The 27,231-nt window shown below is 47.3% G+C and overlaps 1 protein-coding gene across 1 annotated transcript in view; it reads left to right on the forward strand.

Moving 5' to 3' along the window:
• The first annotated feature begins 1,898 nt into the window (after positions 1 to 1,898).
• LOC147700549 (C-type lectin domain family 10 member A-like) overlaps positions 1,899 to 27,231 on the forward strand; it is a 171,821-nt gene continuing 146,488 nt past the window's right edge. The window contains exon 1 of the mRNA XM_086928448.1: positions 1,899 to 2,080. Coding sequence (XP_086784574.1) covers positions 1,945 to 2,080 — 136 coding nt within the window. The 5' untranslated portion in view covers positions 1,899 to 1,944. The remainder of the gene's footprint in view (positions 2,081 to 27,231) is intronic.

The raw sequence follows: 27,231 nt of genomic DNA on the forward strand, positions 1-27,231 counted from the left end.
ATGCTGAATAGTGTTACAATGTGGATGTCTTTTTCCTGTGAAAACTTGTTATCCTGCACTATACAAGTTGCTAAAGTCTCTACAGCGAACAGTGTGACTTGCCCAAGCTAACTATATGTTTAGCTGACACCGTGACCGAAATGCACTTTTGCCAGGCCAGGTCCTCCCTGGACCAGAAACAAACAGTCTGTGACCGGTTTTGGAGTATCACCCCTCATCAGCCAGGCTAGCTTTAATCGATCGGCACAGTGAGCACAGGACCCACTGCAGGGCATACACTTTCCACTTAGGTCGACATTAGCAAAAAGAACAGATGATAGACGGAATACTGAACCAATAAACCATTCAACCCAGTCACAGATCTGGGATTAATGTATCATTTTATTGCATGCCATGCCACCCCAATTTGGACCCAGCCATATGCAAATCAGTCTTGACCATATAAATCATGGGAACAGTCCAGCACGAACTGCCAAGCCAAATCTTCCCTAGAACGAAAACAAACTCTCTGTGACCGGTTTTAGGGTAACACCCCTCATCAGCCTGGCTAACTTGAATCCAGTGGCAAAGTGAGCAAGGGGCGCACATCTGGGCACAGAGCGCTGAACATTTTCAGACACTCACCCCCAGTCACAGATCTGGGTTGAATCCATCATCGTTCTTTAGTTCACTCCGCCACCCCAGTTGAGACCCAGCCATATGCAAATAAGTCCTGACACAGTTCCTCCTGGGAACAGTCCACCCCGTAGTGCCAAGCAAGGTCCTCCCTGGACCAGTAACAAGCATACTGGGACATGTTTCAGGGTATCATCCCTCATCAGCCAGGCTAGGTTAAATCCAGTGGCACAGTGAGCCTGGGACCCACGTCTGGGCATACCCAGTGCACTTAGACTTAGAGCGAGAAAGCAAAAGACGCACAAATGGATGGAATGTGGAATAAATCAAACATTCACCCCTAGTTAAAAGATCTGGGTTAAATCCATTGGTCTTTTCTCACCATGCAAACCCAGTTTAGACCCAGCCATTTGCAAATCAGACTTGACCCTGTGGCTCATGGGAACAGTCCAGGCCGAACTGCCAAGCCAGGTCCTCCCTGGACTGGAAAACAGCATCCTGGGTCCGGTTTCGGGGTATCACCCCTCATCAGCCAGGCTAGTTTGGATTCAGTGGCACAGTGAGCCCGGGACCCACGTCCCAAACCGATTACTTTGCATTTGCAGTGCATATATGAAATAAATAATTCAACGTCATGTGGTTTAGGGTACTTCGATGACAAACTAGCACTGGCTGAAGGTGTCACATGTAACATGGGGGCTCTTGCCTGCTGTAGCAGAAGTGTCTGACAAATTGAGAGCCATCTGTTTACGTGAGGTTCTGCACCACAGTATATATCTTGCTTTAGCTATACTTCTACAGGTAGCCATGCCAATAAAGAGGTATTAATGTCTCTAAAGAAGCATCCCGCAGTCCTGAAAGCTTTGAAGCCACCGTACAACTGGGCATTTGACCAATCTGTAAGATGGCCAGTCCCCCCTGCCTTGCTCTCATGGTACGTTACAATGGTCTCTGATATCGCTTTAATACTTTTTGCACGCCACTGTCTCTTGAGCTTTATCATCTGCCAGTGGTTGTCAATGCCTTCCTGCCCCCAATCTGGCAACGTATAGCTTTAAAACAATGAACTACGTATACTGCGCACCTCTATTCAGTGGCGCTGAAGGGATTCAAAATGTCAGCTCAGCCTGGCCAGTAACACATTCATCGGTCCTACTGCGTTTCGCCTTCGCACTGAGTTCTGAAACCATTCTTCTGGGACCTCAAAATGGTTACATCCGCTGGACAGAAAACCACTTCCTCATTCACCACACGCAGTGGAACAACCCCATCGCTGAAGCCTCACTCAGGCGGACAACTTGAGCTGTTGGCTGTTTATCACCTTCAAAAATGGAGGACAAGGACCAAGAATACGATGTAGCTGGCAGATGGGAGGGAGTCGGCCAGGGGTCAGACCCCCAAGCTTCCATTTTGTACAGCAGCTTGCGTCATATATCGCAGGTCGATGGGTCAGAAGACAGGGGAGGTAAGATGAATTGGAACCCTTAAATATATCATCCTGAGTGCAGTATAAGCAAGTTAACCAACAGGGTGTAGACGCTGGGAGTCATTTTAACCATATAAAGGTCATTCTTTACTCTTTCTAGTATGTCTCCCAGCTCTCCTTTCCCATTGGGTTCCAGGTTTCTTTCTTCTCTGCTTATTGTCTTCTTTAGCCCTGCCTCCTGCTCCCACTTTAGTCTTATTTCTCTAGTTTCTCTTTTTTAATGTTTCTAATCTGCCCTTTTCTCGTGTTTTGTCTGAAATTCTCCCCTCTTTGTTCTTTTTACTCTGCTGAGTGTCTCTGTAAACATTTGGTTTGTTTACATCCCATATTCCTGACCAATGAGTGTCTCTGTAAACATTTATATTATTTATAGCCCACGCTACTGATCAGTGAGTAGCTCTGTGAAAATTTGATTTGGTTGAAGCCCAATCTGTGGGCCAATGAGTGTGTCTGTAAACATTTGTATGAGTGACAGCCCAAGCTGCAGATTAGTGAGTGCGTCTGTAAACATTTGTATGGGTTACAGCCCAAGCTGCGGATTAGTGAGTGTGTCTATAAACATTTGTATGAGTTACATCCCTTTCTGATGATCTGTGAGCCTATAAACATTTGTATAGGTTACAGACCATACTGTAAATCAATGAGTCTCTCTCTGAACATTTGTATGAGTTACAGCACAAGCTGCGGGTCAATCAGTGTGTCTGTAAACCTTTATATGGGTTACAGCCCAAACAGCAGATCAGTTGGTAAGCAATTAATTTATTATACTAGATTGATTGTCAGCATTGCATATACATAACACATATAAGTAACTTAATTTAAACAAGATAAAAATTTGTTAAATGTCATGTTCAGTCCATCTTAAGAAGTTGGTGTGGTTTAAAAGAACCCACAGGAGAGTGCCTCTGGTTTCGGGTTTTCTTTTCTTTCCGCAGTGGTGTCTTTCGATTTCAAGGGGGACCTTCGATGTTTCCAGAATTATTTATTTTATTTTATTTTATTGTGCTAATTGCCGCTGTGCAAGGTAGGTCCTCAGTCCTCATGTTTTGTTGTGCTGCTCGGCTGCCTTGGCTCTGCTGTGTATTTCTGTGTGCAGTCTCTTCTCTACTATGTTGAGGAATTTTGTAAATTGGCAGATCAGTGAGCGTCTCAGTAAAAATTTGTATGAGTGACAGCCGAAGCTGTGGATCAATGAGTGTGTCTGTAAACATTTGTATGGGTGACAGCCCAAGCTGTGGATCAATGAGTGTCCCTGTAAACATTTGTATGAGTTTCCAGACACACCTGTAAACAGAAGGAACCCTATATCCGGAGGCTCTGATTTGATTCACCATTAACTGTGAAACCAGTAGTTAGAATTATACTTAGTCCCTTCATCTGCATCATAACGTAACTAACGCAGAAAGAATAGAATGTGACATCCGGTTATCTTCAGACATTACTAATCCTTTTTCCCTGTTCAGACGATGCATGTCCATTGGACAATTAGTATACCCTTATTGAAATCACATCAGGATATCTTTCAGTATTTTGCAGCATAAACTGATGTCCCATCGTCATTTGGTTTTGAGATTATCTTCAAAATAGCGTATTGTCCTTATTCCACTGTGCATCATCATATGTCTACTATCTAAATTAAGAATTTATCAATTGCTTTCCCTGCGGCCGTCCTCCTGACGAAGGCTCTTTGGCAGTGTCGAAACACATGTAGAATTCCACCAGTCAATTGAATTTGTGCCACTCTTCTGATAGTGTTTTGCAAATTTTGTGCTGATTAATTAATTCATGATAATGTGTTATCATTATACTAATTTTTTTATCTGTTTTCAGTATGGTTGTGAGTTTTTATGATGGATATGAAAGTGAATGAATGATTCAATATACATTTTCTTTCATGGTTCAAAAACTTAATAAATGTTAACCTTTTGTATTTTTGATAAATTGATTGTTGTCTTTTCTGACAATTATTACATATGCTGGAGTATCAAATGGTCTGCATTTTGGTTGCCTTAAATCTGCACACTCATTAAGATTTGTATGGGTTACAGTCCAAGCTAAGGATCCATGAGTGTGCCTGTAAACATTTGGAAGGGTTACATCTCTATCTATAGATCAATGAGTGTGCCTGTAAACATTTGTATGGGTGACAGCCCAAGCTGTGGATCAATGAGTGTCCCTGTAAACATTTGTATGAGTGACAGCCCAAGCTGTGGATCAATGAGTGTCCCTGTAAACATTTGTATGGGTTACATCCCTATCTATAGATCAATGAGTGTGCCTGTAAACATTTGTATGGGTGACAGCCCAAGCTGTGGATCAATGAGTGTCCCTATAAACATTTGTATGGGTGTCAGCCCAAGCGATGGATCAATGAGTGTCCCTGGAAACATTGGTATGAGTGACAGCCCAAGCTGTGAATAAATGAGTGTCCCTATAAACATTTGTACCGGGCAATTTAACCGGGTCAATTGGCACACCGCCCTCAGCATCTAGCACCCGCTTGGTACCTGCGTCTGCCCTCGGTAACGGGGTCCACGAGACTCGGTTACCGAGGGCAGACGCAGGTACCAAGCAGGTGCTAGATGCCAAGGGCGGTGTGCCAATTGCATCACCACCGCCCTCCCGAGGTCTATGATGTGAGAATTTCACACCTGCCAAGTGCATTTTAATTTTTGTGTGGTCTCCAAACTGTGAGAACCTATTATTTTGTTGCACTTCTTTTTGACAGTTTTTTCACTTTCATGTCCCTTGGTAGAGTGGGCCTTAGTGCGTCCATACCGCCGGGGTTTATTACACCATAGGTCCTGACGAATGCCAGGTAAATTAAAACCGACATTGGCAGAAACATGTTGACCAGCACTTAAATCTAGAGGAAACAAGCCACGCAATTTATTTGGCTGAGTTTTCCCACACATATTTTTAATATGTCTTATTGATCAGGTAATAAAGAATTTTTTGATACAATTAAGGCATTTTTAATCTCACCACTAACACATTCTTTAGTCACTTACACAACCACTTAGCCACTCACGACTTCACATTACCCGCTCCGCAGTAAATCTGGCGTTGAAGCACACTGGGGTGGCACTCGGCCACTCCCAGTGGGGCCCGATGTTGAAGCAGGTCACCGACCAGGTCGGTGAGTGAGGGCTTTCTATAAACACCAAGAGGGTGGTTCTACTTTCTTCTCTTTGTGCTCTGAAACCCGTCCTTTTCTGACGAGCTCCGAACACTCTTCTGTTGTTGTTAATGAATTACATATTATTGTGCCACCTCCTCTAATATGTCTGTAAAACGTATGTTTTGTACCAAATTTTTGTCCTGAATTGTGACCTTCTGTCCTGAATTTTTGTCCTGAATTTTGACCCTTTGTCCTGAATTTTTACACTGACCGTCCTGAATTTGCACCAATGCAAGTTGGTCACCCTACTTTAAACATTTGTGTAGGAAGGTGGATACCGGACTATGGTTGCCCCCAACTTGTTGCCTAGTGTTTAGCTGGTTTTCGGTTTAGTTGGCTTGGGATCCTGCTATTCAGGATCCCAGGCTATATGCTATCTCTGTATAATGGACTCCATGTACTGTAGGTACATACCAAATTGGATATTGGGTTACCCTTGTGAGTCCCTGTATAGTGTACCATCGGTACCGAGGGCATAGGTGCACCCAAAGCCTACCAGGGGCTGCAGCATATATTATGCCACCCCTGACTGGCCACCTAAATCGACACAACTGGCTGATCACTCAGCTGGGGCAAGGTTGTGTAATCACCCCTTGCTTAGGTATAGTATCCCTATACCTACTTTATATATAGACACACAGTAACCTGTAAGTCACTCCTATGGCAGGCCTTAACAATCCTGGAGGCAGAGTGCTTGGTTATGTGTGAGATGGTGCTCTAGCATGAGCTGAGCCTGTCTGCAGCTTTTGGAACCATGTCTTTATAGCTGTTCTATGATATCGCCATACCATATACTTTTAAGTGCATTATAATCCTTGCGGTTAATGCAAACTTTGGTTTGGCTTTATCCAAACATGTCGTGTAAGGTGTCCTACGCTTTGGGATTCTACCCCCTCGCCAATTCTGGTGACGGGGGTAGCATTCCACCCTTCTAGAGAGAGAGGACATGTTGAAACTACTGTACCCGGTTAAAGTTAACCAGAGCCCCAGCATCACAAAATGGATGCTGCTGCCACAGACACAAATCTGACATCCTGCTGCTGGGAGTCCTTCCAGTCACGGAGGTTTGGACAATAGGTTTCCTGCTTGGGGAGGTGCGAGCACCACCCCAGACAGGAGGATGTGTATTGGGACAGGGAGGGCTGAATAGATTGAGACAGTGCTTGAGGCACACTAGGTGCTTCATGCATACCCCAGTTCAAACCGGTTGCTGGGACACTCCAGCCCCAGCTCTGGCCCGAAACTGAACAAAGGATAGGTTGGTGTAACCAGGCCCCTTCCTGATCCCTCCCATAGGAGGGACCTAGAAACTAATCCAGCCCTTTTTAGTTGTATAAAAGTAGGAGCTGAGTCCTGAGACTTTAGATTAGATCCTGACTGAAACTTGACACGAAACTCTTGACCTTCGACGTTCTGCTAAAGCTGAAGACTGAAGAATCTGGCCAAGGAGTGACCACCCTGGGCAACCAGGCACCATCCAGCAAATCAACGGCTTGCTTTTTCCCCGTTCCCGCCCGAACCCGAGCACAGAGCCGGACAAGACCCAGACTTCCAGACCTCTCTGACCCTCTCTTCACGTCTGCAGCATAGCTGAGATCCGTGGAGGCGACGAGACACGTGGGACCGGACACCTTGAAAAGCCTGCAACTTGCTACCCGTGCAGCTCCTGAGGCATCCTCGAAGCTGTACACTGGGGACTGAGAAACCCCGAACCCGAGCTCCACCTGCACCGAAGATCGGCCCTCCACACTCCACAAGTTCTGCGTGGGGCCCTTCTGCTTGTGTTCTGCTTGATGCGTTGTCCGGTTGCTGGCCCGTTGGCTAGTAGCCTCTGTGACGACAATCCTTTTGAATCACCTTGCTGGTTTGTTGTTTGCTTCAGACTGGCCCTTGCCTTCCTGCTAAGGTGAGGCACCTCAGACCTTGCTGGTCTGCACCAGAAGCCTTCTTTGAATCCTGCGTGGGTTGCCTTTGCCAAGGCTCGTTGACTCCCATCCGGCAGTCGACCCCTCTATCCGCGAGAACCTTCATGGGACAGCTCCTCTCCAGCACCTAGTCGCCGTCGACGCCTCCTGGTCCGAGTGGCTGCAAAGACTAGCTTCAAGACAGCACCAGATTGCTCCTTGACATAGTCTGGTTCCTTCCTGGTTCCACCCGGTCACTGGCTAGTGACCCAGACTCTATCCCCTCTGCTTTCAGGTCCTCTTCATCCTCAATCCACCCTTGGATCCGCCCGAACATCTTCCTCCTGGTCGCCTGCAGCATCTTTTCTCCAAGGTTCCATAGGCTTCAACGGCGAAACCCGACACATCTTCACACCTATGCACCCGCTTCCTGTGGGTGAGGTAACGCGAGTACTTCGGTGCTCCCAAGGGTATTGACTATCCAAGTGTCTAGGTTTTAGTTGTTTCCTCCTAGCTAGACCGGAAGTGTCCTAAATCCTTCTTTATCTAACTTTGAGATTCCCATTGACTTTGTATTGACTCTCGCATGAGTGTACAGACACGGATGTATGACCGTACAAAGCGTACGGTTACAACGTGTACCTTTACGACTCAGGTTTAACAACGCAAGTCGTTACAACGACTTGCGTTGGGGGGCGCTGGATAGTGAATAGTTTAATTTACTATTCCAACTTCAGTCCCCGTGGATAGTAGGGAAGGTGTTGGATAGTAAATTAAACTATCCCCTGTCCTAGAGCGCCCTCCAGCGAAAATCGTTGCAACTACTTTCGTTGTAAACCCTGCGTTGTAACGGTCCCGCGTTGTAACGGTTCCGTTGTAAAGGATGTTTCCCTACTGACACTGCACGTTCCGCCTGTGGGCCTCCTACATCTAAACTAAGGTTCAGATAGTGTAGCCCCAGCGATTCCCTAGGCCTTTCCTTTTCTCGTGACGTGGTACTTATACCACTTACTTAGTATATAGTTTTACGCGCCCATAGGGCCGAACTGTAAATTGTACTATTTAAAGTATTTCTGAGAGTAACTTGTTATGTGCTTTGACCTCTGACCTCATAAAGAGTTCAGAGGAGTGTGTTGGTAAATAAATACATATATATGTTATATATATCCTGTGTGGTGTCCTTTCATTTGGTATTCAAGGGGTTACATATGGTAAAACAGCTGGCTTTACACGCCCTCAAGAGCCTTTTAGCCTAAGACTGTTCTGTCCACGCTACCCCTAGGATAGCTGGTCTATAAAGTTGACTTACAACCAATCACCATAAGGGTTGTTTGGACTGGTGCAAGGTGTTCACTAGAATAGTGAACATCATATACCAGGCCAACTTCTCACAATTTGTATGGGTTACAGCGCAAGCTGTGGATCAATGAATATGTCTGTAACATTTTATTTGTGTTACAGACCACATTGTAGATCAATGAGTGTCACTGTATTGGTTACGTGTTGTGCTGTGTGCACAAGTAAATCTTCCACTGTAAGATATAAGCAGTATGGATGCCCTTTTCTCACCTTCATTTAATATACGATACAGCAATCGCTGCTGATTTGTGTAGGTGTTTCTAATCCTTAATTTGTGGGTTACGTGCACTGTTGATAGGTGTACATTTATCTAAGATCTGTGCATAGAGACTTGGAACCTCAGTGAATTAGGATGAACCAAAACTTACCTTAGTGTCCAAAATCCCCTACCAGACTAGCAATCAGTGTCTCATTGGTTCTTACACACCCCCAATGATTAGACAACACAGAACATAGACTTAGAACACCTCCGGCAAGGTGGAACACATGAACACTCTTTCTTTATACCAACAAATCAATCCAGAATGAGGAGTCAATGAGGACACGTGCGAGTTTGGGCTAATACAAGCAAACATATTATAAGCAACAAGGTTATCAGCATATTTACTAGTCCATAAAATGCAAAGGGTGAAAGCATGTTAAAATGCTAAAGGGAAAAGGTCTAAATAGAACCTCCGTCTTACCCTCCCTTGCTAGTATATTAAATTATAGTATAGAAGGCCTCTTTGGGTTTTAGAAGGGCGGCCCCATACCTCTGGTCTTAGTAGAAAGGGATCACATCATCTTCTACACCAGCTCTCTGCATGCGGATATTCATCAAGTGTGTTTGCATGCTCTGCGCAGTGCATTATTAAACGCACCAAAAGCCAGAGTTGGCCACAGCTGCCTTTGTATTATGTCTAAGACGTGCGCTGATCAAACCGAACAACAACCGCTGTGTTGAAATAACCTTGAAGGCCTCGGCACTCACTGTTCAGATATAGCTAACCAAGCAAAGCTGATAATATAGGAAAACATATTATTCTCGTGTGAAGCAAAATAGTCTACTAGGCTCAAAGAATTAATAACAATATGTGCCGTGTGCAGAAGCAGCAGAGAGGTAAAATGGCGTTTAAACTTCTAATAAGCTCATGCTAACTTAACACAGTGTGAAGGCAAGGCCTAACTACATGACAGTAGGGCCATGAAAAGTGACGCAATTTTATGATTGCACAGCACTGGTTTCCCATTTAAGGGCCCCAAAGCGCTATCTGCCTTCTTGCTCAGCTGTGTGTCGATTGCTACTTGTGATTTTTGTGGGAATGTACCAAGTGGAGAAACCTCTGGTCGCTGTGATCATCAGAGGCTCTCGGGGTCGCCAGGAATCAATACTTCACATAATAGATCCAACACATAAAATGCCTTCATCATTATATTCTTCTTTTAAAGAGTTGACTAAAAGGGCTAGTTGGGTCTAACGTGTAACGTAATTTACGTCATTCACGCTGACCATATTCAACACTTGCTTTAAGGGGCTTTGGGTCCGCTTCCTTCAGCCAGTGCATCTTTGCTCCGGAAGCATCAACGATTGCTTGAGACATTGTCAATCACATGTTGGATCAGTCCATATGAGTATATTTCAGTCTCACTGTTATTCTATTGGCTGTTTAGGTGTGTCCCTCCGCCTGCATTAGAATGCATGAAGCATTATTTGACATTTTAAACCAAGTGTTTTTTTGCCTGCCTTCCCCACACACGGCTGCTAGAGCCACATGCGCATGTCCGATTCGTAAATCATACAAACGTCAGACCTGTTTGTTTTGCCAATGCTTGTTGCTATTAAGTTGCAGGCTCGTAGGCCTATGTCTGTCCACATGCTCAATCTCCACCTACCCTTCCTGCGTGTGCCACATTTAACCTCGGTGTGCACATCCAATTTGCAAGTCATAAAATGTCAGACCTGTTGGTTTCGCCAATGCTTGTCTGTGTCTGTCCACCTTGTCAGGCTCCACCTACCCTCCCTGCTTCTGTCACACTCACCCTTGGTGGTCTCCTGCCCAGCAAGCTGCAGGGTCTCACACTTCATTCTGAAGATGTCTCTTCCGCGCTGGACATGGCTGTCTCTCTCCCACTCCCCGTCCCCCCTCAGGCGCCATGACAGTCTGGAAGGAAGTGAACAGAGGCTGCTTGAGGGGCCTCAGCCCCACAGCCCCCAAAGCTGCTAGTTAAAGACCAGCATTCCTCTGCTGGGTGTGATCGAAGGTGACCTCACAGACATCTGTCTGTCCAGCTCCAGGACTGGCTCTTGTAGGATGGACAGACGCGCGCCTGCAGATTGTAGGAATCCCAACACCGGGCCAGGCCCGGGGGCTGCGGGCTTAGGCCGGGCAGCGGGAGCTTTACTAGATGTCCTGAAAATCGTGTCCTGGGTCCAGGGGCTCCTTGGATTGAACTTTAATCTAAACAGGGTGTAAAGATCCCTGTTTGTAAACCCAAAGCGGCCTCTGCCTCTGACCCCCCACCGCTGAGAAACTGATCCGAATCACACATTCTGGTCCGTTTAGGCGATTTTAAGACACAAACCTTAATTTACCAACGCCCGTCTGAGTCGTTCCTGAGCGTCGTTCGTTTTAGACAAAAGTTTACATTGACAAAGATATGATTTGCACTGGAAATAACAATGTCTTCATTTTAGATAGCGCTTCAAAGTTGCACTTCTGCACTCTCAAGCGCTGTAAATAGCAGGTGTCGCTGCTACCTCATTTAACGGTTCTTAATTGAAGTAACTAGGTAAACTGGGTTCCTCTTCTTGTAACACAAGCCACGTAATTTCCAGCTCAAAAACCTCATCAGGAAGTCGACATTTCGGCGGTGGTGGGCCTCTAAAGACCACTTCCGCCCTTGTTCTGTTTGAAAAGGTGATGTCGATGCTTCCGGTTCCACTGCTCAGGACATTCAAGTTATATATATTTTTTTAAATCACCACAGCAGCTCCAGGCGTGCAGGGCCGGCGTTAGCACTTAGTGCCTGGTGCGACAACCTTTTATAGTGACCCCCACCCCTAATGACCCCCTCCTCAGACTCCCTCACTACCTCCAGGCAAGAGTGCCCCTCACCCCTCCATACCCCCCCTCACATACATTTCATTCGTTTTAATGCACTGGCAAAGGCTGACTTTATTAAGAAGAATATTTATCTACCCAAACAAACCCTTTTTTTTTATCAACATTAGGAATAGATAATGAAAGACTGGGGAAAATATAACCTCCTGACCAGTGCTCAGGTCGGGGGTACACGCAGGTACACGGCGTCCACCCCCTATTTTCACAGGGTGGACGCCGTCCCCGTGCCAAGAAGTTGGGCCCCACAGAAATATGCTGAACTTGTCCCGGTGTAAGACACTGGGCATGTTCAGCGGCGCCGCAACCTCGCCTGCTTTCCATTCCCAGCCACAATGTTCAGGCCGGGGGCTTTTTTTCACCTCCAGCTGGGCCTCAGTTAAGGGGCCATCCGGCCTCCTTCTGTTTCAAACTCCTGACTGGAGGTGCCCTGCAACCTCGCACTTAAATCCAAATGCACCAGAGGGAAACAAAGACACACATCTTGCCTTCTCTTTACAGGTACTTAAGAGTGGCAGCTTTTGACTTTGTTCTGTCCCTTTATATAAGTGCAGACACTGTAAGACTGTCAGATGGGGTGGTCTGTCCCAGTATTTACACAAACAATTTAAATAATGTAATTTTTTTCATAGCTCTACCTTGTGATGGCATGCGTCATGATGTCACTTGCATAGTGTCTGACTTTCAGTCCCCCCACTTTTTATAGGACTTGTGCCCTGATACTGACCTGTTTTATGCGGGCTGCAAGCAGCTCTTTGATGACCGTTCATAAGTCACTGTTCTGTATTAGGGGTTGTATCTTATGAACCGAGGTAAGAAAAGGATCACTGTGACAAAAGCTGTAACCCACTCAGCTATCCACCTAAAATCTAGATCTGTCATCTGCACGGTATGTGTTCTTTGCAGCAGGCATATTAACCCCCTGTACTGCTTTATGGGCAGTCAAAACTGCCACTAGACAAAACAGGTTCTCTTTCAAGCAGGAACTGTAATCACAAGAGTTATCTTGACATTTTTATTGCTGCCTGAAAGCTGGATGCACAAAGAAGTCTGTGGCGGGTGCTTTTAAATCCTAAGTTATTGCTAAACACAGCCCATCCCCCCCCAACCTGGGTCCCCTCCCCAGGCCAACGCCCAGTGCAGCTGCCCCTGTCGCACCGCCCAAAAGCCAGCTCTGCGGACGTGCTATGGTGATTTCAAAGTAAGAAATGAACAACACACTGGAACCAGGTCCCTGTGGCCCGCAAGCTCCTATCTGAGTACCACCCAGAGGAGGCGTGAACCCCCCCCCCCCTGTAGGGTGTACGTGTATCTAAGCTGCTCCACTGGAGAGACTCACAGAGGAGGAGTGAACCCCACCTGAAGGGTGTATGTAAGCCTCCATCAGAGAGGCTCACGGAGGAGACGTGAACCCCACCTGAAGGGAGTATCTAAGCCGCTCCACCGGAGAGACTCACAGAGGAGGCGTGAACCCCACCTGAAGGGTGTATCTAAGCCGCTCCACCAGAGAGACTCACAGAGGAGGCGCGTGAACCCCACCTGAAGGGTGTATTTAAGCCTCCATCAGAGAGGCTCACGGAGGAGACGTGAACCCCACCTGAAGGGAGTATCTAAGCCGCTCCACTGGAGAGACTCACAGAGGAGGCGTGAAACCCCCTGAAGGGTCTATCTAAGCCGCTCCACCCGAGAGAGTCACAGAGGAGGCGTGAACCCCACCTGAAGGGTGTATCTAAGGCGCTTCACCGGAGAGACTCACAGAGGAGGCGTGAACCCCACCTGAAGGGCGTATCTAAGGCGCTCCACCGGAGAGACTCACAGAGGAGGCGTGAACCCCACCTGAAGGGTGTATCTAAACCGCTCCACGGACTCGCATCGGAGGCGTGAACCCCCCCCTGAAGGGTGTATCTAAGCCGCTCCACCTGAGAGACTCACAGAGGAGGCGTGAACCCCAACCTGAAGGGTGTATCTAAGCCGCTCCACCTGAGAGACTCACAGAGGAGGTGTGAACCCCACCTGAAGGGTGCATCTAAGCTGCTCCACGGGAGAGACTCACAGAGGAGGCGTGAACCCCACCTGAAGGGTGTATCTAAGCCGCTCCACCGGAGAGACTCACAGAGGAGGCGTGAACCCCACCTGAAGGGTGTATTTAAGCCTCCATCAGAGAGGCTCACGGAGGAGACGTGAACCCCACCTGAAGGGTGTATCGAAGCCGCTCCATCGGAGAGACTCACAGAGGAGGCGTGAACCCCACCTGAAGGGTGTATCTAAGCCGCTCCACCGGAGAGACTCACAGAGGAGGCGTGAAACCCCCTGAAGGGTCTATCTAAGCCGCTCCACCGGAGAGACTCACAGAGGAGGCGTGAACCCCACCTGAAGGGTGTATCGAAGCCGCTCCATCGGAGAGACTCACAGAGGAGGCGTGAACCCCACCTGAAGGGTGTATCTAAGCCGCTCCACCGGAGAGACTCACAGAGGAGGCGTGAACCCCCCTGAAGGGTGTATCTAAGCCGCTCCACCTGAGAGACTCACAGAGGAGGTGTGAACCCCACCTGAAGGGTGTATCTAAGCCGCTCCACGGGAGAGACTCACAGAGGAGGCGTGAACCCCACCTGAAGGGTGTATCTAAGCCGCTCCACCGGAGAGACTGACAGAGGAGGCGTGAACCCCCCCTGAAGGGTGTATTTAAGCCGCTCCACCGGAGAGACTCACAGAAGAGGCGTGAACCCCCCTTGAAGGGTGTATCTAAGCCGCTCCATCAGAGACTCAAAGGGGAGGCGTGAACCCCACCAAGAAATCAGCATTCAAGGATCGTCTCGACAACAACACCCATAACAGCAAGGAACTCTTCAACATCGTCAAAGAATTCACCAACCCCACCGCAGCATCTAACGACATCACTCTCTCCCAAGACCTCTGCGACGCGTTATCCTCCTTCTTCTACGACAAAATTGCCGACATCCACAACAGCTTCGAGAATTCTCCCAGTGATCAACCCTCCCCACCCCCCTCCGATCCTACTCCTCCAACTAACAACCTCAGCGCCTGGAACCCAATCGCCACTGAAGACACCATTCGCCTCATGAACTCAATCCACTCTGGCTCGCCCACCGACCCCTGCCTCCACCACATCTTCAACAAAGCTGACTCCATCATCGCACCCCATCTCCGTGATGTCATCAACTGCTCGTTCAACTCCGCCACCTTTCCAGAAAGCTGGAAACACGCCGAACTCCGCGCCCTTCTGAAGAAACCCACAGCAGACCCCTCTGAACTTAAAAACTTACGACCCATATCCCTCCTCCCATTCCCGGCCAAAGTCATCGAGAAAGCCGTCAACAGCCAGCTCGCCGCCTTCCTTGAATCCAACAACTCCCTTGATCCATCTCAATCCGGCTTTCGAGCCAAACACAGCACCGAAACCGCCCTCATTGCAGCGACTGACGACATCCGAACACTCCTGGACAACGGAGAAACAGTGGCCCTCATCCTACTCGACCTATCCGCCGCTTTCGACACAGTCTGCCACAGCACCCTTATACATCGCCTCAACAACATCGGCATACAAGGAAAAGCCTTGAACTGGATCATCTCATTCCTCGCTGGGAGAACTCAAAGAGTCCGACTTCCCCCATTCTACTCAGAGGCCACCGAAGTCATCTGCGGCGTTCCACAAGGATCATCACTCAGTCCCACCCTCTTCAACGTCTACATGAGTCCTCTCGCCTCCATCGCGCGTCAACACAACCTCAACATCATCTCTTACGCCGAAGACACCCAGTTAATCCTTTTCCTCACCAAAGACCACAACACCGCCAAAAGCAATCTTCACGAAGGCATGAAAGAAGTAGCAGAATGGATGAAACTTAGCCGCCTAAAACTCAACTCAGACAAAACGGAGGTGCTCATCCTAGGATCTTCCCCCTCAGCTTGGGACGACTCTTGGTGGCCTTCCGCGCTGGGCACAGCACCCACACCCACAGACCACGCACGTAACCTCGGCTTCATCCTAGACTCCTCTCTCTCGATGTCCAAACAAGTCAACGCAGTAACGTCCTCCTGCTTCAACGTACTTCGCATTCTCAAAAAAATCTTCCGCTGGATCCCCCTCGAAACAAGAAAGACTGTCACCCACGCACTGGTCACGAGTCGACTGGATTATGGTAACACACTATACGCCAGAATCGCAGCAAAATTACAGAAAAAACTCCAGCGCATCCAAAACGCGTCAGCGAGACTCATATTAGACATCCCTCGCCAAGATCACATCACCGGACATCTAAAAGACCTCCACTGGCTTCCCGTCAACAAAAGAATTACTTTCCGCCTTCTCACCCACACACACAAAGCCCTCTGCAATCTAGGACCCGAATGCCTCAACACTCGACTGTCCTTCTACAAACCCACCCGCCAACTAAGATCGTCCAATCAAGCACTCGCCGCAGTCCCACGCATCCGAAAATCCACCATGGGTGGCAGATCCTTCTCCTTCCTGGCTGCCAAGACCTGGAACTCACTCCCCACCCACCTCCGCCTTACTCAGAACCACATCTCCTTCAGAAAAGAACTTAAAACCTGGCTATTCGACAAATAATGAACCCCTTCCCCTAGCGCCTTGAGACCCTCTGGGTGAGTAGTGCGCTATATAAATGCCCGAACTTGAACTTGAACTATCTAAGCCGCTCCACCTGAGAGACTCACAGAGGAGGTGTGAACCCCACCTGAAGGGTGTATCTAAGCCGCTTCACCGGAGAGACTCACAGAGGAGGTGCGAAACCCCCTGAAGGGTCTATCTAAGCCGCTCCACCGGAGAGAGTCACAGAGGAGGCGTGAAACCCACCTGAAGGGTATATCTAAGCCGCTTCATCGGAGAGACTCACAGAAGAGGCGTGAACCCCCCCCTGAAGGGTGTATCTAAGCCGCTCCATCAGAGAGACTCACAGAACCCCCACTGAAGGGTGTATCTAAGCCGCTCCATCGGAGAGACTCACAGAAGAGGCGTGAACCCCACCTGAAGGGTGTATCTAAGCCGCTCCATCGGAGAGACTCACAGAAGAGACGTGAACCCCCCTGAAGGGTGTATCTAAGCCGCTCCACCTGAGAGACTCACAGAGGAGGCGTGAACCCCACCTGAAGGGTGTATCTAAGCCGCTCTACCTGAGAGACTCACAGAGGAGGCGTGAACCCCACCTGAAGGGTGTATGTAAGCCGCTCCACCTGAGAGACTCACAGAGGAGGCGTGAACCCCACCTGAAGGGTGTATCTGAGCCACTCCACCTGAGAGACTCACAGAGGAGGCGTGAACCCCACCTGAAGGGTGTGTCTAAGCCGCTCTGCCGGAGAGACTCACAGAGGAGGTGTGAACCCCACCTGAAGGGTCTATCTAAGCTCATCCATCAGAGACTCACAGAGGAGGCGTGAACCCCACCTGAAGGGTGTATCTAAGCCACTCCAGCGGAGAGACTCACAGAGGAGGCGTGAACCCCCCCTAAAAGGTGTATCAAAGCCACTCCAGCGGAGAGACACACAGAGGAGGCGTGAACCCCCCCCTGAAGGGTGTATCTAAGCCGCTCCACCGGAGAGACACACAGAGGAGGCGTGAACCCCACCTGAGGGTGTATCTAATCCACTCCAGCGGAGAGACTCACAGAGGAGGCGTGAACCCCCCCCTAAAAGGTGTATCTAAGCCACTCCAGCGGAGAGACACACAGAGGAGGCGTGAACCCCACCTGAAGGGTGTATCTAAGCCGCTCCACCGGAGAGACTCACAGAGGAGGCGTGAACCCCCCCTAAAAGGTGTATCTAAGCCACTCCAGCGGAGAGACACACAGAGGAGGCGTGAACCCCACCTGAAGGGTGTATCTAAGCCACTCCACCAGAGAGACTCACAGAGGAGGCGTAACCCCCCCCTGAAGGGTGTATCTAAGTCGCTCCACCGGAGAGACTCACAGAGGAGGCGTGAACCCCACCTGAAGGGTGTATCTAAGCAGCTCCACCTGAGAGACTCACAGAGGAGGCGGGAACCCCCCCCTGAAGGGTGTATCTAATCCGCTGCACTAGAGAGACTCACAGAGGAGGCGTGAACCTCCCCTGAAGGGTGTATCTAAGCCGCTCCACCGGAGAGACTCACAGAGGAGACGTGAACGCCACCTGAAGGGTGTATCTAAGCCAACAAAGCGGAGAGACTCACAGAGGAGGTGTGAACCCCACCTGAAGGGTGTATCTAAGCCGCTCCACCGGAGAGACTCACAGAGGAGGCGTGAACCCCACCTGAAGGGTGGTAAGTCAGAGAGACTCCCATTAAGGCCTTGCTCATTGTTACGGGTTTGGGGAGACCAGACTTCCTGGATTTTCCCGGTCAGTCCCTGTGTTAACAGCTTTGTCCCGATGTCCAGATAAGTTTAACTGTTTTAAATATGTCCTAGTTTTTAAGAAAGTAGAGTGAGTTTTAGAGTCTGTTTTGCAATCGTATTTTCTAACTTTCACATGCACCTCTGTGGTGTGGAATAGAGCTCTTTACTCCTTGGGCCGGGCTGCATCAGCCACATTCAAAGAGCACAGCAGGAGCTCAGCAATAAACATAGTAAACAGACTTTGGCATTAACACTGAGTTGCTTCACTGGATGAAACACAATTTACAAATCAATAACATTTTATCTGCAGCAAATAAACAATGTAGATTTAAATATTGCCCTCAGCATGACGAGATCGAACTCAAGCATTTATAATTAGCGGTGTGCAGGAGTTTTCTCGTGTCGTAGTTGATAACGTTTTGAATCAACTTTACTCCCTGTAACTAATAACAACAGACACTCCTTCTTTTGTTGAGCATGTACATTTAGCAGAAATTGCAAAGAAATAAAGGTGTCACCCGATTGCAAACCGTAGTAAATTGACAAACATGTGCCCTGTAACACAGACCATGTTATCTATGCCCTAAAATGCACCAACCAGGTACCTTCAGTAAGTGCCACAGAGCTGGATTGCAGAGAGGTGGTCCGATGCCATGCCCCTTTTTACACCACTCTGCAAACACGCTTCTTGGCACACTGCTGGAGGGGCGATGAGGTCCTCTTGTGTCCTGAGTGCCTCAGGACACATGTGGACTTCAACCCTTGAGCAGCAGTGCACCAAGAGCCACGTTTGCAGAGTGGTGTAAAAGGGGGCGTGGCCTCAGACCACTCTCAGCAATCCAGGTGTGTGGCGATTACTGGAGGTACCTGGTGGGCTAGTTGGGCCCCAGGGACCCTCTGATATGAAGGGGACTTAATACCCCAACTTAGAACGCACCAGGAGGCACGTTTGCAGAGTGGTGGGGAAAGGGGGTGTGGCCTTTGTTCACCTCTCAGCAAACCCACAGTGTGGGGCTTACTGGAGGTAAGAGGTAGGCTAGTTGGCCCAGCAGCGAAGGGGACTTCAATCCCTAGCTAAGAGCACACCAGGGAGCGCGTTTGCAGAGTGTTGAGCAAAGGGGGCGTGGCCTGCTATGAGAACATGGCAATCGTGCTGTGTGGGGCTTACTGGAGGTTATAGTATGGGTAGTTGGACCCCAAGGATGTCCTTGGGGGCAACTACCCCTCTTGTTACTTCCAGTAAGTCCCACACAGTGGGATTGCTAAGACATCTTTAGAGGCCATACCCCCCTTTCTCCACCACTTTGCAAACGCACCTCCTGGCAAACTATGGGATGGGGGATGAAGTCCAATTTACTCCTGAGGGACTTTGGAGGCCCAGAAGCCCTCATAGTACCTCCTGTAAGTCCTACGCAGTGGAATTCCTGAGCACTGGTTGGAGGCCCAGAACCCTTTCTCCACCGCTCTGCAAACGCGACTACTAGTTAAACAAGCACTTGCAATGCAATAGGTCTCTCACTGACATTATTTTGAGCTATTGACATTGTAAATGACATTGTTTTTTTGTTTTGTAAAACATAAATAAAATGCATTGTAATTTTAAATGGCAATAGCTAAAAAATGTTAAATGCGACATCTATTGCATTGCATTTACACTAGTGTGAGCTATTGGCATTGTAAATGGTACTGGCTTTTATTAATGCGATTGTTTAACAATATACATATAATGCATTTTCAATGCTAATAGCATAAACTAATGTAAATGTGATACTTCCAATATGTTGAGAGCTATTTTCATTGTAATTGCAACGCTTTTAATTTATGTGTTTTTAAAACCTACAAGGTGTGCATTAATATGCAGACCTTGGAACACTGGCAGTGAAACCGAGAAACATTGATCATGCTTATATTTGTAATGGTAGTTTTGGCAATTATCAGCTCCACTATGCAGTGTAATTTTGAATGTACTACTTTACACATATTTTAGCCTACCATTGCTTAGTGGAACAACTAAGCTGTGTAGCCATATTTAAATGATATCCTATAATGATTAATGTGTTTATTGTGATTGCTCCAATATGTTTTATTATATTATGTTCACTTTTGACTAGCATGTTTTAAACAAGCATTTACAATGCAATGGTTTCGCCTTTGGAAAAGTTAGAGCTATTGGCATTGCTCATGACATTTCTTTTTTTTTTTTCACTTATAAATAAATGGCATTACTCTTTTCTGGTCAGCCTCTCCTTTCGAGCGATGATTTTTATGTTTGGCTTCTTTTTAGAAGCATTCCGCAAGGACATACACCCCACCCCGCTTTTTAGGTTTTTTACTTTTTGTGAATGAGAAATTAACAGATAACTACGGCATAGCAGATGTGTGCTGAAACGAGGCTCTAAACCAGCACGCAACACGGTTCTAAATGTACTACTTTCCGATCTCTGGCGAAAAACGTCTTGCTCCTTGAAGTGTTTTTCTAAGCGCTGCAATCAGTGGGGAATGCCCTCTGTCCCACTTTACGGTCCTATCCCCCGGAGTTGCACTTTTGCTCTAGTTTGGGGCCTCATGGCCGGCCGTCTGTGTCCTCCCGGGGCCCAATGGGGAGCGCCTGCCCCGGAAGGGATCGTGTCTGGGACGGCGCGTGTGTCTCCGATTTCAGTGCTGGGTTTCTCTTCCCTGCTCAGTGCACATCTGCACTCCGGGCTCCCCCTCGAGCTCTGTAAACCGAGGAGGGAGTTTCCTGCCGAACAGGCCTGACATCACTGGAAGAACAGTCCGCTCGCGAGGCTGTGGTGTTAAGAAGCTCTGACGTGCGCTGGAGCCCCTCGCCAGGGCCCCTACAGCCACTTCTATTGCAAGTTGCCAAGGGCAACTCATCAAGGGTAAGTCCAGTGAATCCTGCCACTGTAAGCAGGGTGGCAACGTCGACTGCATTAAAGCAGTTGGGTCAATTGGAGCAAACAAGACTACTATACCCAGAATGCATTAGGTTGTCACACGAAAGCACAGGGCTGGAAGCGATGACATCGAGTGACCATTACATCTGATTACAATTGTATGATGTAATAGCTAGTCGTTACTTGCAGTGCTTAAACACATCATATGTGATACGAACCGGTATATAAACGAGCATTGTCAAACCCAATAAGCCTCGTCTAGCGTCTGTCGTTAATTAGTAAAAGTCTCACACCACGGGGAAGCGTGTTAACCGTTCACGCTTTTCCATCCGGCATAACTCTGCATCAGTTAACAAGCGAAGACTGCCACCTACTGGCAAAATAATATAGACACGCGATCATCAAAATACATTCCAAGTTTAGTTAACGCAAATCTTTAGGTCACATTTTCCTTCTGATTTCTATTGTGTTGCGTGTTCGCTTTTCTATTATTATATAGTACTGAATGTAAGTAGGCGTCACAAAGGGAATTGTTCACCACTGAGGGAGATTGCACGTGACATCATTTTTTTTACTCCTCCTCCTTCAATGTGAACAAGAATGTGCCCGGGCTCACGGAGAGCGGGAGGGGGGACGGGCACACGGAGGGGGGGAGGGGGGACGGCGGGAGGAGGGACACGGAGGAAGGCAGGACAGCAGTAAGCACGGCCCGGCCGGACCAGATTCGGGGGCGTTCCCGGCTTTTGGCTGACGTAGCATGACGTAGCCAAAAGCCAAAAATTCTCGGGAACGCCCCCGAATCTGGTCCGGCCATGACGGACGCCTCTCTGTTCCAATGGCTAGCCTCCATTTATGGAGCTAGCCAATGAAACAGAGGGGCGTATTCAAGGCACCCATACTAGAAACTACAGATTTCTCTGGAGGCGGAGCTTACGCTCCGTTCCCCAGCGAAACCTAAAAATTAACAAATTGTCACACATTTCGTTCAAATATCCTTAAGGATCATACATTAGCCAAATATATAAAAAAAAAAACCTGCCTGTTTTTAAATATCACCAAAATTATAGATTTTTTCAAACAGATTCTGCAGAAAGAAAACATTACATCCCACCCGGAACCATTTGCAGTCTTTATGTGGGGCCATGTCCCCCAATAATGTGTACTTCTGGCTACGAGCCTATATTAAACTGAATACCATTTATGAAAACACTCCAAAATAATGCTTATTTTTAAATCCCTTATGCATTATGGGAGATGTAGTGCATACACTTTAGTGGACTTGTCACAATTAATTCATTTTTATAACAGAAAGAAATATGCATCAAAATATGTCAAAATACTTTAACCCCTTGCATGCTGATGAGGGACCCCGTCAGTCATGCATCACGGTGCTCGTGTGCTGATGACGGCTGGGGGCCGTCATGAACCCGCCCACTCAATGAAAGTGCCTCACAGGTGCAGAATCGCAGCCGCATGCAAAGGGTTAAAACTGTACGGAGCCATTATAGAAATGCTTAATGGAAAGTTTGTGAAAAAGTACTTGATGCTTCAGAGTTCAGCACAGTAATATAAATATGTATACATCACATATGTACCGCCCATGAGAGGGCAAGAGTCCAAACATGAGGCGCCACAAGACTGTACCTCAGGAATGGAGGAAGCCAATGATCCTACAGGCATACCAACACCACCTGTACCATCACAACGCAGACCAGCAGTCTCTCGTCTCTCTCAGAAGAGCATACAGCACCCGGGGAGACACGATAACCTGCTGTGAGGGACAGACACGCCAACGTACAGCCAGAGGCTGTAATGACCGGATTCTCGGACCAAAAACTATCCACTCACCTAGATGCAACCAACTCGGCCAAAACGTAACCCCATCCCTTCCCGGAACCTATTTACAACAGTACCTGAGTACTTACCCGGGAATGGGGAATTCGCAATATACAAGCTTATACCATCAAAAACACTGCTAGATCTAAGGGATTACTAAGAATAGTCACTAATAACTACGGAATTCCATGTCTCATCCTATGATCTCACCTTATAGCCCCGCGACAATCTGGCCCGGGCTATTCTACCCTCCTTCTCATATTGGAGAGCAGCTCATTCTACCACACCAACCACAATTGGTGTTCTCATTAACACCCTATCTTGAGCGGTCTCACTACACACCATCCACAATTGGTGTTCTCACTAATGCCCTATCTTGAGCAATCTCATTACACACCAATCACAATTGGTGTTCTCATTAACGCCCTATCTTGAGCGATCTCACTGTCCTATTAATACCTTCTGCTCTCTCTCTCTCTCTATTGGGAAGTTCCTAAGTACCTAATATTCACTGGAAGTTATTTCCTATCAAAACTACCCTGTCTTCCATTTCTCAGTTACCTGTAAGAAGGGAATTGCCCATCCTTCTATACGACAGCACCTGGCTAAAAAGAAAGGTTAATTCTGTCTTAGTAAACAACTCTCAAGTGCAATTACTACGTATTGGGGCCTCTTTACACAATAATAGGATGACAAGGTGGAATATCAATATAGATGAAAGGGAAAATAATTAATCATGAGAATGCACACATACACACCTAAAAGATACACATATCTGACTAATGCATTTGCAGTTATTCTCTGATCAGAAGCAGTACACTTCACTGTCTTCAGTTACCTGTAAGAAGGGGATCACCAGCCTTCTGTACGTCAGCACCTGGCTATGAAAAGCCCACTTACTCCCTCCCAAAGGAAAACATACAAATGATACTAATGCACATTGGGGTCTCTTTATTAGAAAAAGAACGAGACAAAGAAAACATTGCAATAATACAGTAGGGAATTATTGATGCAAACAGGAACCTAAATATAACCTAGAAAAGAAAAAGGGGATGAATGATTATATATAGTGCAAACTAGCTAAGAATACCTCACCCTGTTAAGAAGGGTCCAACTGTCTGTTCCTCTCTCTGGTTGAATCAGGACTCTCTCTCCTTCACCATCACTAACGTACTAGCTTCATTCTGGAGTTCTGGACTTTTACTAAGGTCCAGAGGTGTCAGGGACAACACCCGAAGACCCCTGAGTTCTACCTGTCTCGGTGCACAAATAAACAGAAACACGGGCTTCTCGATGGTGGCGTCAAAGACCAAAGGTTTATTACTGCAGGGACACAGAAGTCACAGAAACTACACATGGGCAGATTCTAGGAGCCTGTTTGATTTGCACTAAATTGGTTGCTCCTTAAATACAAGTTTTTTAGCTGGGGGCAACATTCTCCACATACTAGTGCGTTTCTTAAACTTTATGTCCTAAACAATAAATATTTGGCGTTAAACAGGAATCGTCAACAATTTCTGATGTCAAAACATTACGAATGAGAGGTTCCCACTGTTCGATCATAATCCCATGTCATCTTTTCATTCAAGAGCCGGACCGCCTCATCGTAAATTTCGTTACCTCCCCCTAATAAAGGCCCAGAAGGAAAGGAGCAGAGCCAGGTACAGAAGATAGAAAAGCAGGATAAGAGATGTTTGTGGGTCGTAAATGGGCAAGGCTACCAACTTCGGCCGCCTAATCATGATCAGGCCAACGAGCACGAGAACCAGTATGGCCGGACTAGCCTCAGGCAGAGGAGGCAGCTTTTGCTGAGTCATGCGGCCACAGCGTTTCTGTCCTAAGGTGCACGTGTCACTAGCAAGGTGAATCGCCGGCTAAAGCCTACGTGTCCTTAAGTGAAATGAGTTGATCAGAGGTCACTGTGTGTCCATTGACTATGTGAGGGCAAGAATACAAGATGGATGCCACAATCTAAAATGGATGCCATCGGTGTATCGGAAATGTGTTTATAACAGGAGTGCTCTTGCTCGTAGCATAGCGAAAACACCAGGATATACTAAATGGATCATTTGCGGTTCACTGGTACCAAAATTATGAGTTTACGACAATGTTGAAAACACGGGTTCAAATCGTCACGGAACCTCAGACCCTCCTTTTGCCCTTACATAGGCAATTACTCAGTCTATGTCAGAGTCTATCTCGATGTTCATTAGGTCAGTGATATGTTGTTGCAGCATCATCCTTTCTCGCACCTTGTCTCCAAACACAGGCGGTTTTCTAAAACAGGTTGCAGCACAGAGGCTACACAAAGCAGGACCACATTGGATAATAAGGCAGCACGAGAATAGGAATACTAAGATAATACCAACGACCATCAGAACCTTCCATCCCCACGCTGATAGTAGAGTCCAAAGCCATTCCATTAATGACCAATTTCCCTTGTCTATATGAATAGAGTCAGAAATCTTGTGTAGCTTAGAGATCGCTTCGTATACGGTCGGAGCATTATTGGGGATAAAAACACAGCAGCTCGATTGGATCATTCTGCATACCCCACCTCGATCTGCAAGTATTACGTCAAGAACCATACGATTCTGTAACGTCATGAGACGATCCGCCTGGAGCTCAGCTGTTAAATTACTAAGGGCACCAGCAGTTTCTGTAATAGTAGATTCAACTACCCGTGTTAGCTGACGTAGATTTCTACTATTGGCCATAGGCCCCCAGAACGGAAGGAAACCTTTGAAAAAGTCTCCGGCTTCCTGACCAGCGGTATCTTCTTTGCTGAAAACACCTCTTACTACTCTGGTCTTGTGATAATCTGGGGAAGCAGTGTATGTCGGAGGCAAAAGTCGAGCAATATAGCATGAACCTGAAAAGTCAGCAGGCAACCATGTATATGCTCTATCTCGACAGATGAAGTAGGTACCCTTAGCAGTTAGGAAGGCAGGGGAAGAGTTTGACGGATACACGTAAGTTTCAACACAGTCACTCTTCCCTAGCCGAGCTCTTGGATTTCTCCCATTACCCTGCAAGCAGAATTGACCTCGGTGAGGTACGACCCAGACTGGAGTGGAGCTTTTACGCTTGCTTTCACCCAAACTAATGCTATACTCCGTAGAATTCCAACTCAGATAAACTCGAAGCTCATCTCTAGGGATAATTGGGGAGTTATTGACGTCTTTAATCATGTCAGTTATTCCCTTTATCAAGGCTTTATTAACGGAGTTATACTTAGTGGAACGTGGAGGATGCGGGGGATAGGTCTCGAGAGCATAGACAAATACGGTCTGGAAGGCCCGACATGATCCATTATAGCTAAAAGGCAAGACCAGGTAGGGAATGCCTTTATCCATAGTGTGTGGTATCAAAACACATACCCAGCAGTCTGTTGTGTTAAATACCAGTTGGTGTTGATGCAAGAGATGTACAAAAGTGTTATTTATGAATTCTGAGCATCGAGCTTGCTCATGTTCGGGGAACGGATGAAAGGAATGAAAAGAAGCAACAGTAGAAGAAAGAAGATCAAGGGGAGGTACTGTAGTTGCTATCGGTGCAAAAATTAAATGGATACCAAAGACAATTCCACCCACCAACGTTATTAAGATAATCAAAAACGTAATTGCACATTGCATCAGAAAACATTTGTTATGAAGAATTTTGTATAATCTATTTCTGCGAACATAAATTACATTCTCTCGGTGCAGCCCAGGAAGCTCCATCTTCTACAACCGCTCGCGACCACTGATGATATGTACGTAGTTGAAAATGCCTCTATCAGCCCTGGGAGTTCCCAGAACTAACAGAAAGACCGACCTTGTGTCTGGCCCCCGCAGATTCAACTAGGCACAAAGCCACGACCCTACGGCGACCCAGACGGCAAGGTAATAAGAACAACAGAAATACACAGGGAAATACAAGATATTCAGCAAGCTTCCTGGCTGGAGGCAATGTATCAGATCAAAATATAAAAATAGGCAGTTTCCTGCTTTATTTGTCCTTAGAATGAGAACGTAGGTTGTATCTCAGTTTTCCTGCCGTAGTTTGATCCGGAAACAGTCTGTTTTCAGCAGGAGTAACAATGTTCAAGTTCGCAGAGGGCAAATGTTCATTTGATGCAGTGTTCCGGTCAGTGATCGAAGGAGCAGCTTCAGAAGGAGAGTCAGAGTTCGGAGAATCAGTTATCAGTTCTGCATCACTGAAAGGAACGTATCTAGGAACCGGTTCTGTATCAGAGGCACCAATTCCTTGTCTAACCCAATTATCATAAGGGAGTGGAAGGGGTACACGCTTAGTATGGGTCGCGTGAACCCAATTCTTCCTTCCAGCCACACGTACAGCAGTCCTTGTTGCCAACAGCACCTGGAAAGGGCCGACGAACTTGGGTTGGAGGTTCCTGGCCCGTCCAAAATTCCTGATAACGATGTAATCACCGGGTTTCAGCTGATGACCTGGACTTTCCGGAGGCTTTGGCAATGCATCGAAAACCTGTTGGTGAATGAGAC

The sequence above is a fragment of the Lissotriton vulgaris genome, chromosome 7 (genome assembly GCF_964263255.1).
Source record: "Lissotriton vulgaris chromosome 7, aLisVul1.2, whole genome shotgun sequence".
NCBI classification, from domain to species: domain Eukaryota; kingdom Metazoa; phylum Chordata; class Amphibia; order Caudata; family Salamandridae; genus Lissotriton; species Lissotriton vulgaris.